General features: G+C 40.7%; 1 protein-coding gene across 5 annotated transcripts; it reads left to right on the top strand.

Moving 5' to 3' along the window:
• The first annotated feature begins 540 nt into the window (after nucleotides 1-540).
• LOC111272800 (uncharacterized) lies at nucleotides 541-13,426 on the top strand. 5 transcript variants are annotated; one of them, XM_022854430.2, is made up of 14 exons: nucleotides 541-1,212; nucleotides 2,889-2,979; nucleotides 4,945-5,092; nucleotides 5,410-5,760; nucleotides 5,986-6,151; nucleotides 6,533-6,652; nucleotides 6,861-7,195; nucleotides 7,473-7,657; nucleotides 8,670-8,790; nucleotides 9,034-9,213; nucleotides 9,393-9,617; nucleotides 9,788-10,205; nucleotides 10,947-11,521; nucleotides 12,047-13,426. In XM_022854430.2, exons 3-14 carry the CDS (start codon nucleotides 5,009-5,011, stop codon nucleotides 12,419-12,421), a joined length of 3,135 nt encoding a protein of 1,044 aa, XP_022710165.1. In that variant the 5' UTR covers nucleotides 541-1,212; nucleotides 2,889-2,979; nucleotides 4,945-5,008; the 3' UTR covers nucleotides 12,422-13,426. The 5 variants fall into 5 exon arrangements, with proteins under 5 accessions (XP_022710165.1, XP_022710160.1, XP_022710159.1 ...); XM_022854425.2 differs by having other exon boundaries at nucleotides 542-1,212; nucleotides 2,889-2,987; nucleotides 10,602-11,521; XM_022854424.2 differs by having other exon boundaries at nucleotides 542-1,212; nucleotides 10,602-11,521.
• Nucleotides 13,427-13,692: the final 266 nt, after the last annotated feature.

Below are 13,692 nucleotides of genomic sequence, written 5' to 3' on the forward strand. Positions count from 1 at the left end.
ATATAGCAATATTCCGATCGCCCTATCCACTCCGCCTTGATGGTTTTTAATGTCTCTCCGTAATATCAGCAAAATGGACGGGCGGTGTACGAGAATTAGTCGTATGTCGCTATCCAACAATGACTGTCATGGATGCATCCCTCTAGTTGTCATTCTTTGATGATGGACTGCTCGTGGCCTATCCCAGTTTTAATCGCTTTCTATGAGACCAAAGTCGGCGGTGTGCAACAGCTCATCCGTCTGGATCGATGGACACGTGAGCGGCTAGGGGAAAGGGAACAGTCAAAGCAAGAATGAGAGAGTAACGCTAAACCCTGATAGGCTGCAGCTCAATCGTTGTTCGTATGCGTTTGTGTTATTGTTGTGTCCCGTGACGATGGCCATAGTGATTGTGCTGGCGGCAACTATGATGATGACGATGATGATGCCGCCGCTATGGTTTCGTCTGCTGATGGGAGTGCAGCAACGGCGTTGGTCGTACTTGTACTGTACAATGGTGATGTTGGCTTGGTATTTCGTCTTTTCTGCTTGCTCAAATAACGTCTGCTAGACGCTGCTCGCCGTACACGCATGTAATAGTTGTGCGCTGCCGCCCGTCTGGTATCTACTATATAGATTTACATAGATTCTACTTAGTGTGGTGCTAACAATGACAATTGGTCACCGTGAGACACAGCTAGTTGGTTGTCGCCAAATATAAACATTATTTCGTGTAGTCGGCAGACACAGTCTCGTTATTACAACGTCAACAAGCGCTGTTCAACGAGGAGTCAGATTATCACCGCCGCGGCTGCCGATAAGCATTTTCGTGCTAATGTTGCATGGTTGGGTTCCTTTGTTTGCAACGCAAGTACTGAGTTGAAGAGTGTTTTATTGAATGTATGCGTGAGTTCGCGTGGAGGCGCGTGCCTTTGGCGTATTTCGATTGTGGCTGGCGACGCAAGAACATCAAACCCCACAGCTGTACGGCAAACGACCGACAATAGGCGGCAAACCCAACAGCAGCAGCAGCAGCAGCAGCAGTCTGCGATATCGCGTGCGTGCTTTGCGGATTTCAGTTCTTTCTTTACAGCTGCCCTCCGCTGGCTGGGTTGCAGGAGTGTACCATCCGCGTGGTGTTTTTGTACCGATATATAGCGCCGAGTACAATGAATAGCAGATGGCGGCCGATTTACACCACATTCTAAATGTCCGTCGCTCTTCTTGAGCAAGGTGAGTATATTTTTGTTTTATGTGTACGCTACATGTGGGAAAAGCTGCCGATGCGCCGACTGATATGCATAAACTAGCAAACAGCTATACAAGTACACAATAAACAGGCAGACATCGTTCCTTCTGTCTGATCTACTCATTGAATCTGTGTACCTTCGAATAATACCTGATTGGCCCATTTTTTTTTTTCGTTATTCGTTGACAGGCTAAATAGCAGTGAGTGAAAAAAGTCTTAGCCCTAGAAAAGTGTGAAAAAAGAGAGAAAAGTGTGAGCTCTTCTCACTCCTATTGTTGCTGCTGGTGCTGGTGTTTGGTAATATCCTGTCTGCAGACGGGATCAGTATTCCCTCCTTTGCTTATGCCGACGAATTCGACTGGCAAGGCAAACAAGCGTGGGATCAGCGTGTACGGTGGCGATCAACAACGAGAGAAGACAAGAATCGAATCGACGAAGCAACACTGAAGGAGCGCGCCGTCATAGATGGCAGCCGCTTGGGCCGCATTCGTGCGCCAATTGAAACACCGGCCTTGACTATTCTACACTTTGAGTGCGCCGTATTGGCTGAGCCGCTTGTTAACTATGTGGCAATTTAATAAGAATGACGTTAGTGATGACAATGATTATGACAACTGGTCTACAGACATAGAACGTGCAGTGTTTTTTTTTTGGCCATAGCGACCCTCGTCGAGTCGTGTGTAGACTTTCCTGGCCTGCGGCAATTAAGTGCAACGGGATGTGAAACGACTACTGGCTGGTGACTTTAAAAGTCGTTAGGGTGGTTATTTAAATTTAATTTTAGTCATAATACTCATGCATACATATTTGCTGTTTTTATCAACGACAATTCAATAAGCAATTATAATATAAAATAACAATTTCAAGCTCCATTGAGTTGAACTGTTTTGTCTTACGCCGTGTGAGAGAGTGCGAAGGATGCGCAGTGCTGACGTAGTAGAGCAGTTGACCGGTAGTAAATAGAGAGTTTGACGGGGAGCAGAAACGGGGCGATATGGGTTCGATGGTAGCAGATGGACTTCGATCATCATTTGGACAAGAATCTAATTTATGCATACGCAAGCTATTGCGTAAAACTTGCTTCATAAACTGCAAAGTGAAATTCGTGGATAGTTATGACGACTTTTAACCGAGGTTCAATTATTTTGATAAACTTTGTATGGTTTTCGATAGTTATCATAACCTAAACAGTTGACCCGAGTAAGGCACTGTTTATGTCATTAAGCAAAATCTACTTGGTCGCTTATATGGGGTGCTGAACAAGTGCTAATACATCACCAGTATAGAGTATTTGGTTTAATTTAAAAAAAATATAACGGTTTTTATGGCTTCTGGATATAATAATTTACCTTCGAAAGGACAATTGTTATTGTATTTTCGATGTTAAAGATTGTTCGGTTTAGTCTAGATTGAGCTGTCCTTTGTGACATGTTCGTGTGGCATTTGCCTATAAATAATATGAATATCTGGTAAATACCTGTTTTTGCATTTTATATGTATGCTCTGGTGGTGCGCCGTACAGGGTTATCATTCCTGTGTTGGCTTCAGAGTATCTGGATACACATGTTTTTCTAAGATATACATACATGATCAATAGGATACTGCAGTATTTAGTTACAAGCATGACATTGTCTGTAAATGTCTGTTTATGTGGTTGCAGTGCATATTATGATCGTTTTTGGAGACACACACGCATCGATGGTGTCGGAGTTCTCTCCTTGGAGTCTCGCCGTGATGCCCGCCACCACTTAGTAAGTAGGTAGGTAGGGCTCAATGTTTGCGTGTGTGTATGTGTGTATACGGTTGTAGCATGCACAAAGCGTCTTGGAAATGGTGCTATCTTAGCCACGGACACCACCGATAGGTCGTTGTTCCTTTCTCCCTGCAGAGGAACAACCTTTTACCAGTTAATCAGACAGGCAGCTTGCCTTAGCAGGCTAAAATAGTCTCTGATGATGTTCATGATACTACAGACGCTGCGCTGGCTGTTGTTGTTCAGTCCAGTCTCCCCTCATTTCCTTTTCACAGTTTGCCACGCGACTGAAACCGTGCTAAGCAAGCCACCAGTAAACAGACAGGCAGGCAGGCAAGCCAGGCCAGGCCATCCGACCCAACCGACCGTCACCGGTCACAGCACCATTCGTATCAAAGAGACACAACTGAATAGAGACGACGCAACGTTCGCTAGCTTGATACTACCTAAGAGTAGCTAAAAGTAGCTGAGAGACACGTTAAGCTACCTCTTAAAGTGGCACAACGCAGCGAGATACGAGTAAATATTAACGAATAGGGAACAAACGGTAAAATGCGACTGACAAACGGACAGATATGATGGGGTGGACCAACGGGATGGCGCGCAGCACCTGTGGCTCTCACATGTCGACGACAGGGTAAACCTCGATGGAGATACGGAAACTAGAAATAGTTGATTCCGTTGCTCTGCTGCACCAGCTATTATATATCCACATAAGCCGAGGTGGATGCTTTTAAGTTGACTTTGGCTTGCTTTTCAAGATCATGAATATTTTATAGTGAATTATACTAGAGCAAAACAGCCACAAAGTCACGCAGTTCCGAAGGAAGATATGAAAGAACACTAGCCAGATGTATAGGGTGAATATGCCGGCTAAAAATATACGAAAACATGTCGGTTAGTCACTATTATGATTGTAGATGATTCTTGAGTTCAGAAAACATTTGTTTAAAATGTCTACGTTAGTCCAGATGTAGGGATGATTAAAAAAGATGGACGATCTTTAATCCTTTCATTTTACAACGGACTTTAGGGTGAACGTTCCCTCAAGATGCGTGCCTCTCTATTGCTTATAGTTCATCAGCGGAGTTCTTAGATATCGTCTTGTCGACGGTATGTCGAGACGACATGCATCCAAAGAGAAGTAGCAAAGCTAATACTGCTGATACTTTATGGTATACATCAGTTGAACATTAAATTCTAATCTTCATGTTTTTTATAGGGAAGCGCTCGAACTTATTATTGTTATAATAACGTGGGTGGCATTTCGTAGATGGTAATGAGTTATGTAGGTTTCCGTTAAGCCTCAGTGTCTACCCTAATAAAAATACAGCTGAATTGAATTAAATAGCTTTATTAATTGGCATTCACGCTAAGGATTTTATCAAAGGTTAAAAAAGGACTGTATACGGAGTCATTGCCGTTGCGAACATGAACTGGTTTAGCATCTTCAATTAATCAGGAAAAATAGAGCAGTTTTGCCATCCCAGCTTTGTTTTTTGAAGAAGACCGGTTTCTGGCACGAGAGTCTTGTTATAACACCTAATTGGCAGACTAATTAGTTATTACGCGGAACTACAGCATCATGGTCAGTGGTTAGCTATTGGAAAATTATAAAGAATACACATATTGATAAGATCGGGGCAAGCTAACTATTCAGATGCCTAAATTCTGCATATTATGTTAAAAATTATTTTCTTTACTCCCAGAAATTTTAGAAATATATGTCGGAGATAAGATCCGATAGCAGGGGCTCCTAGTCTTTTTCAACCAGCGACTTGGTATATCTAATAAATTTTTCATGAGGTGTCGAGACTTTTACGCCTACGCCTTTAAATTAATATCTGTGTTATTGCTAAAGCAGTGATATTTCATATAAATTCTATTAAGAACAGCAGTACCTTGATGGATGTGTTTAGCTCTTGTTTAACAAAATTGTTTTCTTGCGTCTTTTGTTTCTCAGTGAGCACCAACTGAACTCTCCGATTTCAGGGCGCTTATCAGACTCACATGTTTAGTTCTTAATAATGGAAACTCTAGTTAGTTCATATCTTAGTAAAAAGCTGTCATCCAATGGCGGACCGTCAAAGGCTCCCTCGTTCAGCGAGAACGTAAGTATAGTTCACGATTTCATGTTACATTCTATTCTCGCAGTGTATTAATATTCAATAAACAATTCGCCTTTCCGACCCTAAGATTGCTCCCCAAGTCGAGAATCAGTGTGGAATGATCCTGCCGTATATTCGTCAAGGAGTTCCTCTATTATTTACATTTCATAAAATCTCTGCCTGTTCTTAACATTAAAGAGAGTTCTTCCCCATTGGCAAAAACTGGCAGTTATGATCAAATATGTAATATACCAAGTAGGATAAATCTGGCTAGTTGGATATATTTATACATTGATTTTTATATGCTGTTAACGTTGTAGCTGGAGACCTCAAGCCGAGTGCAGGGTTTGCTCTCTGGTGGAATCACATTCACTCGTGCCGGACCGCAAAACGACCCCTGGTTGAATGCGTTGGCTAAGCTGCCCTGTAAGACATTGTCTTCGGTAGGACCAACGAATCAACGACTTTCACAAAGCGAGCAGACTAGCACAAGTAGTAGTTGGAACTTACCACCAAGTTCCTCGACGACGTCTCAGGTTATCCTATCCGATAAAGCGCAAAAACGGCCTTTGGATGCGATAATAGATGAATTTCAGCAGGAATCACCAGACACTTCCACAAAACATCAGCGAAAACAGGATCATGGACCATCGCCAGGAAATCATTCAAAGGTAATCTTATGTATACATTGTCATGGGAAATGTACCTGAACCGTTTAAATCATGATTATATTAATGCTGATCTCTACATTCTGTTTAAAACCGTCAAAAAATTGTAAAGGGAAAAGGAAATTAGATATTTCGGTGTTATTGCGGACGCTTGATGAAGAGCTGCTAATACATACGCTTGTCGAAGTTTGCAGGTTAACTAATTTAGTATTTTATTATTTTCACTAGGTCTGCTCGGTCGTATTACGAAACAGCGGTAGCCGAGTGCAAGTGGGACTAACGAATGTTGGGAACACGTGCTACTTCAACGCGATGCTGCAGTGTCTAACAAATTGCAAACCGTTCTACAACTATATTCGCAGTGAGGCACACGATCGAACAATTTGCAGACGAGGTATTTCATTGTTTGTCGCCTTCTTAATGTACTGGTCATTGTCGTGCATTAATTACTATGCAGTGTGTTTTGCAGCAAGTTTTAATTCATTAATTATAATAATAATAATAAATCAACGCAAGGGTGGCGTAAGAGTTTCAAAAGTGAGTGTGTGCACCAAATAAACTTAATCTGACTACTACTCTTAGTGATATATTGTCTGCATGTTGGCATATTTTTTCTTTTGCTTAAGTCTCTAGAAAATAAATTCTAAGCTTTCAGAAAAAATCGCTTTGAAGTTGAAACGTATATGTGATGTTACGCATATTATGCAAATGAAGATGCTATTTATACAAAAAGCTCTGGACCTTAAAAGTGACTAACGCCTTTTACGAGTTTCAGGTGACCAGTGTGTTTTATGCCTCTTGAAAAGCTTCTGTGTGTCTCAAATGCCGGTGAACCCAAATGAGAAGGTTGTAAGTGGAAGTGTACTTCGAGATCTTCTTGTCAAGATGAGAACTGGTAGGTGTTGACTTTTTTCAATTTAGCTTTTTAGGCGCGATGTATATGTGTTATTATTTAATTGTACTCATGTAGACGAGCGCTCTAACAATCTGTGTCTTTTTCTTGTCTTGAATACATTGCTCCTTTTTAATTTTAGAAGGATACTCGAACATATGGTATTATATTATAAATACGGAAACGTTATGCTGGTAAATCTATGTTTCAGCGGTTCGCCGGTGGAAGATCCACGCACATCAGAGCGTTGACGAAATATTGAGTTACGTGCTGGACTCAATGTGGGATCGGGACATGGCATACTTTGGTGTAACGGATCGTCAGCACACTCCGATGATGGGTCTTTTCGGCACGCTAGTAGAACAACAGTACGCTTGTTCACTATGTGGAGAGGCATCGATATCAACAGTCGTAGAGCCTACGCTTATTCTTGGACTCGTAAATGGAGATCGCCGATCTGTACAGGATCGCCTGCGAATGGAGTATGGGCTCACCGAAACTCTTTCGGAGCCCAAAAGCAAATGTGATGCATGTGGTCAAAGTCGGGTTAGTAGAAAGCACCTAGATATAAATAATAATCAATGAAACTTAGTTCGATGAATATTAGCTATTGCTAGTGTTCTGATCAGTATTACACAGGTGTAGCAATCTGAAGCAGGAGCTAATAGAAAAAAGGTCTCGGAAAAAAAGTTTAAGGATCTGACTGGTTTTCTGTTCATAACTAAGAAAGTTTTGTGCTTAAAATGTTTTTTTATGGTTTATGAGCTTAAACATAAGAAAGAAATCGCATACAGGTTTCACAGACGATATAATTTATTTGCAGACGCCCCGGCCAACAATGAAACGCGTTTTGAAAAATCTGCCTATGATTCTTGTCGTAATGCTAAAGCGGTTCTATGTGATAGATGGGATCTCGCATAAGATCAATCAATTCGTCCAATTTCCCGAATCGCTTGACCTTCGCCCATGCATGGACACGTCAAGTGTCGCTCAAAATTCGCTGTACAGGTAAACCTTTTTAATATGTATCTATAACGTCATCTACAGTTATCCAATGAACATTAATACACACTCCTTCTCTGTACTGTTCTTCGTTTGACACACTGTTAACATTGTGACTGTTCCCGGGCGATTGAAACATAATACTTAAAAACTGCATAATCCGCATTATAGTGTTCATTAGTTTTGAGCTGGAAAAGTACATCCACGATTATATGTGATTTTGAAAAAAATGAGCAATATCTGATGATTTGCTATTCAGAACTAGAGATTTAGATTTGAACCATAAAGCGCTCTTCACACGGCCGCAAGAAGTAGACGATGATGAACTATAGCTCGCAATAGCCTCAAGGGAAGAAGATGTATTCCCTATGAGCTCAAAGTGCCATTAGCGACTGATTAAACAAAAGTATGTATATCACTGCTGGCACGACAGAAAAAGAGTTATTTCTGTACAAGGCTGATGCCGGACATAAACCACAGGCGTTTTGCGAAAATTGTGAGCACCACACAGTTAAAAAACGGGTAAACTTCGGGGATTCCTAAGGAGGAGGTACCACAAAAAATGATGTGAGATCTACTACTGTACTGGAAGCTCTCTGAAATTTATAAACCGAAGCAGCGACTCAACCGCAGTGATCAACTTTAGTCAAACAATTGCCAAAAAAGATGCTGAGCAGACAAAGGGTGGCGCAAAATACCCTTGTTCTTTAATAAATTTAGAACTCATATGGCTTTGGTAAGCTGGGAAATACTGACAGACCACAAATGGGGTACTTTTAAATCGGAGGATATCGATTCCAAATTAGAAACCAAAGTTCGAAAATAAGTTTATGAATAAACCATTTCCATAGATTCTGTACGTAGATTTGATCTGTTCCACAAACGCCATAGAAAAACTTCAAGAAGCCAAAGAAATTATTTTGTCTCCAGGAAATGTCAGCGGCATTTTAAGTAAACTGCAAAGCGGAATTAGCTTCTGATGGCGTTTTACTAATAACTGCTTAATCTGCGCCAACAGATTGAGTGGCGTTGTGGAACACTGGGGTAAATCTATGACAGACGGCCATTATGTGGCTTACTGCAAAAATTACTGCCAACAAAGACGGGCAGAAGCTTGGTTCTGTCTAAACGATCGTCAGGTAAGATCATATGAGTTACTAAGTTTCTTTTAAAAACAACAATACGTTCATTACGTTTATATAATAATCCTTCTCTTTACGTATATAAAAAATATACGTTTTACATTATATATATATATTTTTTTTTTTAAATATATTTTACATCATCTTTAGTTATTATAGTTATCTCTGTTTGTATTATATATCTAAATATTTAGTCGTGTTTAAATTGTCAAGTTGTTTTTGTTCGTTCCATTAAACAAGGTGCGAACCATTGATTCCCGCGAGGTCCTTCAAAAGCAGGCCTACCTGCTATTTTACACAGTACAAGGACAAGCTACAAGAACTATTGACACGGTTTCTCCAGCGAGGGCCGCTGTGATAAATGGTAATGAGGAAAGTTCGAGTGGGACGACGACGATCCGAGAGGCCAAAGTGGCCAAGGTAAGTCGCATTTCTCTAAGTAGCCTCTAGAAATAACATACTTGTTTTCTATATAATGAAACGATTACTCGGAATTGTCCAGTATCCTAAAAAAAATTAGTATAAATGTTTCAATGTTTACTAGTAATTCGAAAGTATATGTATCATCAATCTATGAGTTTATTTTTTATATTTTACAGATTTCTCCTCCAGGCCAACACGCTTTAAAGATCACGAAACTAATTCCGAGTAAATATATTCCTATTGTCGTCCTCAAAAAGGCCAACCCAGACAAACACGGAGTAGTATCTATTTCAGCAACTAGCGCATTGAATAATTCAACTCAAGTAACATTCAGCAAGCAAAAATCAACAGGTCTTCCATTTGTTAATGGGAACGGACCAGCAGCATTAAAGTCACCAATCGTAGGTGTTCCATATCATTTTTTGAATCGACACCCTGTATGTTAAGGACGTTATGTAATACATATAAAATTAATAACTAAAACGAAAAATAGAGTAACGTTGCTCCTTATTTTTGCTCACTGATGTTGCTTATTAACTTGACGTATTCATTTCAATTAATGCTACACCAGTTGAAGATAAATGGACCTAGCAATTCGCAACCAAGTGGTGATGATGATGGTCGTCCCGTATCTGTCCGTGATGGTCGAGATTTGACAGTTTCCAATGTAAACGGATCGGTGGTCAGAGAAGACGCCTCAACTATTTCTGGCGTCGAAACTCAACAGTTTAAAAAGGAGAATGGAAATGGCTACCGAACCACCCCACCCACCACAAGCGTATCTCTTCAGAGAAAGTCACTCTTTGGTAATTTGTCACCAAAGCTGGACTGCCGAACCGAAAAAGTGCTTCAGAACCATCGACGTGATGCAACGTGGTCAAGCCTGGTACCATATGCAAGCAGCAGTAGCGACGATTCTAGCAGCGATGAAAGTGATGACAGGCTAAATACAGTCTCGAATGGCAACTCGAACAACAGCTCCACACTCAGTAAGTTTTCACGACGATAACATAAAGCCAGCTTGGTTGTGGCATTTCATATTTACATGGTTGTCCACTAACAGTTTATCCATTTCTATTGATAAAAATGTCAAACACGCACACATACACAAGTACAGACGTAAGTACATGTGTTCTTGACTAATTTTAGAACTGAACGTGATTGACTCGACCTTTTGACTTCTGTGTGATGTCTGTGTCTCCTGAATTCCTAGTGCGCTTACGTTACAATAAAGTAAGCGGGCTAGGATAAAGAAACAGATTTATAGGTAGACACACATAGGCTAAGGTAGACCTTGTGTAAACGAAAAAACTACAAAAACCACGGAAGCAAAGAAGGTAATTACTCACCAAAAGATGGATTGTTTCCCTGTTTCTACCTCGTAGAGCGTGGAGCTGTTAGCGCGTTACATCTGTCAGTACCTCGCGCAGCAAGCTCTAGCGGCTGGGTAGTGGATAAGCTGAACGATACTCCATCAGTCAACTCGAATTCCTCTTCATCGCAAAATAGCAATACCGGTTCGTGCAATAACAACACGAACAACAACAACAACAACAGCAGCAGCAGCAGCGTTCATGGCACTAGTCCGGGGTGGAACGTGACGCAAGAGACACATTCGCCGACGACTACAACATCCACGACAACAGGCCCAGTAACAACAGCAACAACAACAACAATAACAACAACAACAACAACAATAATAATCTCACAATCACAAACGTCTACCACAGGTGCAAACGGCGCAGCCATTTGGGGCTTAAAAGCCAGCTTTTCGAACAGCGATGGTGGCGGTGACGAGAGCAGCAGCAACAATAGCAATACCAATGGCGTGGTTAGTAGTCAGAATCATCAACAAGCCACTTCACCCGTAAAGCAAGCAACTCTTACACCGGCAATTAACATGGTGGGAATCAATGGAAATGGACCATCGATACCGACCGTTTTATACACACCTCGCATGCCACCGTCTATGCAACAACAGAACACCCGAATAAGCTCGAAGCCAGATGAAACGTATCGAAAAGCAGAGAGAAGCAGCGTGCCTGCTCCCAACTTAAATGGTATGAGAGAGGTTGTCTATCAAAACAGCACCGACAACTCGCCAAGAAGTTATAAGGGTCAAACAGAAAAGTCAAATACCAATGGTAGCACCAACGGTGGTGATACCAATGGACAACGTGACGGAAGTCTGTTTTCGTATTGGGGCGCAAACTTGCATGAGACTAAGGATGAGAGGGAGCTTTACGATGAGGAGATTGATCAGGGTCGGCAGAAGAAGGTATGCTCAGCGTCTTTCATTTACATTGTAAGTTATTACATTAGGTACCGAAAAGGTATAAATTAATGCAAACCATTAATCAAAGCATAACCTTCCGAAATAAACAAGAGTACTTTAAAATAATTTAAATTCAGATTGATCATTAAAGCAAAGTAACAATCGTTATGGCAATCTCTACCTCTTTTCTTAGATAGTAATATAGCAATTAAACTTGTAGCATTTCACGAGAACAGATCTCTTACTTCATCTGTGCGCGCCATTCCTAATGAATGATAGGGTTCTAACAATTGAGAAAACATTTTTTGAGAAGGTGAAAAGATAGTAGAGATAGCTGTTGTTGGTTGTCAGAAAATATTACAGACAATTAAACATATTGAATCGTACTATAAAGGGAATTGAGAGAGTAAAGTGGAATTAATTTGCGTTATTGCTTTAGTCAATGGTTATAGATTCAAACTGAAAAGTGAATAGTGGGTCTGCTACCTGAAAGATTCAATTTTTCTAACAATGTAAAATTATTGTTGTTGTTATCGATAACATAATTTCGATTAGAAACCGGCGCTCTCGTGGAAAAACCAGGCGTCGCGATGGAATAATAAGCATCGGCAGCAAAATCCATTCCAGCGTGAGCAGGATCAGCGGCTTCAAAATGGCAATGGAATTCCAGGAGTTACTCACAACGTTCACTTCAAGAAGCAGCACCACCGTCAAAATCACCATCACTTTATCAGTGGCAACGTCAAACAAAAACTCTGTCGATGGCATCACAATGGAAATGGCGTGCAACGCCATGGCGCGAATGGACACCGTGGCAGCAATGAGCAGAACGGCAATTATCTTCAAAACCAGCATTACAGCAAAGCCCAGCACGAAACTAGTAACTTAAACGGAAAATGGCAACATCAAAGCGATCGTAGTTTCCGTTAAACACAATCCTTGAAAACTATGCTTCCCATTACACCCTCCCGCGTAAATCAATTCATTCCCATAGTATAGGCAGTTGGAGGACAACCTCCCGCACTGTCCTGATGTGGACCGGACTAATCGCCGTTTGTGGGGTGACAAGTGCTTTGTCGATCTCTTGAATTTATAAGGTAGTCGGATTTATGAGAAGGTTTACCGTTGTATTGACTTCGGGGCTCAGATACTGAACGATCTGAGCCAATTGTCGAGTTTGGTGTTGCTAATCAAGAAACATTGACTAGCTACTAGCACCCACTTATTTAGGGGTTGTGGCGCCAACAGTAGTTAGCAGAACCATCTGATAGAGAAGTGAATCGTATTGTGTGGCTGGCATATACTATAGTACTTTGAAATTATTGTTACGATTATTATCCGTTGTTGTGTATTTTTGTCAATAATTACTGACCATCGAAACTGATTGAGTTACCAACGACTAGCTATATTTTGCTGAATGTCCTTTGTTCAACTATCAACATCTCGCGGCTCAACCAGATACAATTAATGGCTTACGGCAATCTATTTCGTTTGTACGGGTCGCCGATTATGGCGGTAATCAATCACTTTTTTGTTTTCTGTGTATTCACTCCGAATAATAATTATTGGTATCATTAATTTTAATTTATTTTTTAGAAAGAAGTGAAATGGTTTTGACGATGTATGAACTAGAGAAGTACTCGTTAACATGGCTGTAAAATAACACATAGCATTTGACCATATATTTAAAAATGAAAAACTCCGGCAGTAACGTCGGAGGTCTTAATCAAGTGTCGAGAAAAACGAACTGAACCAGCGAAGGCCCCGATGATCTGAGCGAGAAAAACTAGAACTGAGAGTATGTTAAAGAAAACCATATTGTTCACTACCTTATTGACGGTATGCCCAAATCTGGTTTTTAAGTACTGAATAAATATTGTTGTTGGTTTTCACCTTGAAGGTGATAAACAGACATATACACAATATATATATATATATATATGAGAACTGAGTGTGTGGATATATATATGCGTGTGTGTGTGTGTCTGGGTTTGACTTCACTTTAAGTTGAATATTAGGTTACGATTGGCTGGCAGTGAAAGAATTAATTATGCATGGTATTATACAGAAGCAACAGAGAAGAACGATTGACTGACTGAAGTCGAACGACAAGGTCGCTCGTAACAAAATCTCAATGCTGCTTGCGCCTCTGGCGCTCTTATTAAACATCGCAGTTATAAGAGTCAGCACAGAAAAGATAT

This window comes from Varroa jacobsoni, unplaced genomic scaffold (genome assembly GCF_002532875.2).
Source record: "Varroa jacobsoni isolate VJ856 unplaced genomic scaffold, vjacob_1.0 contig03315, whole genome shotgun sequence".
Lineage (NCBI taxonomy): Eukaryota > Metazoa > Arthropoda > Arachnida > Mesostigmata > Varroidae > Varroa > Varroa jacobsoni.

Coding starts and splice junctions, on each gene's coding strand:
- LOC111272800 (XM_022854425.2), top strand. CDS start 5,009: ATGGAAACTCTAGTTAGTTCATATCTTAGTAAAAAGCTGTCATCCAAT. Junction 10,206..10,601: donor GAACAACAGCTCCACACTCA/GTAAGTTTTCAC, acceptor TCTACCTCGTAG/AGCGTGGAGCTGTTAGCGCG. Junction 11,522..12,046: donor CAGCGTCTTTCATTTACATT/GTAAGTTATTAC, acceptor AATTTCGATTAG/AAACCGGCGCTCTCGTGGAA.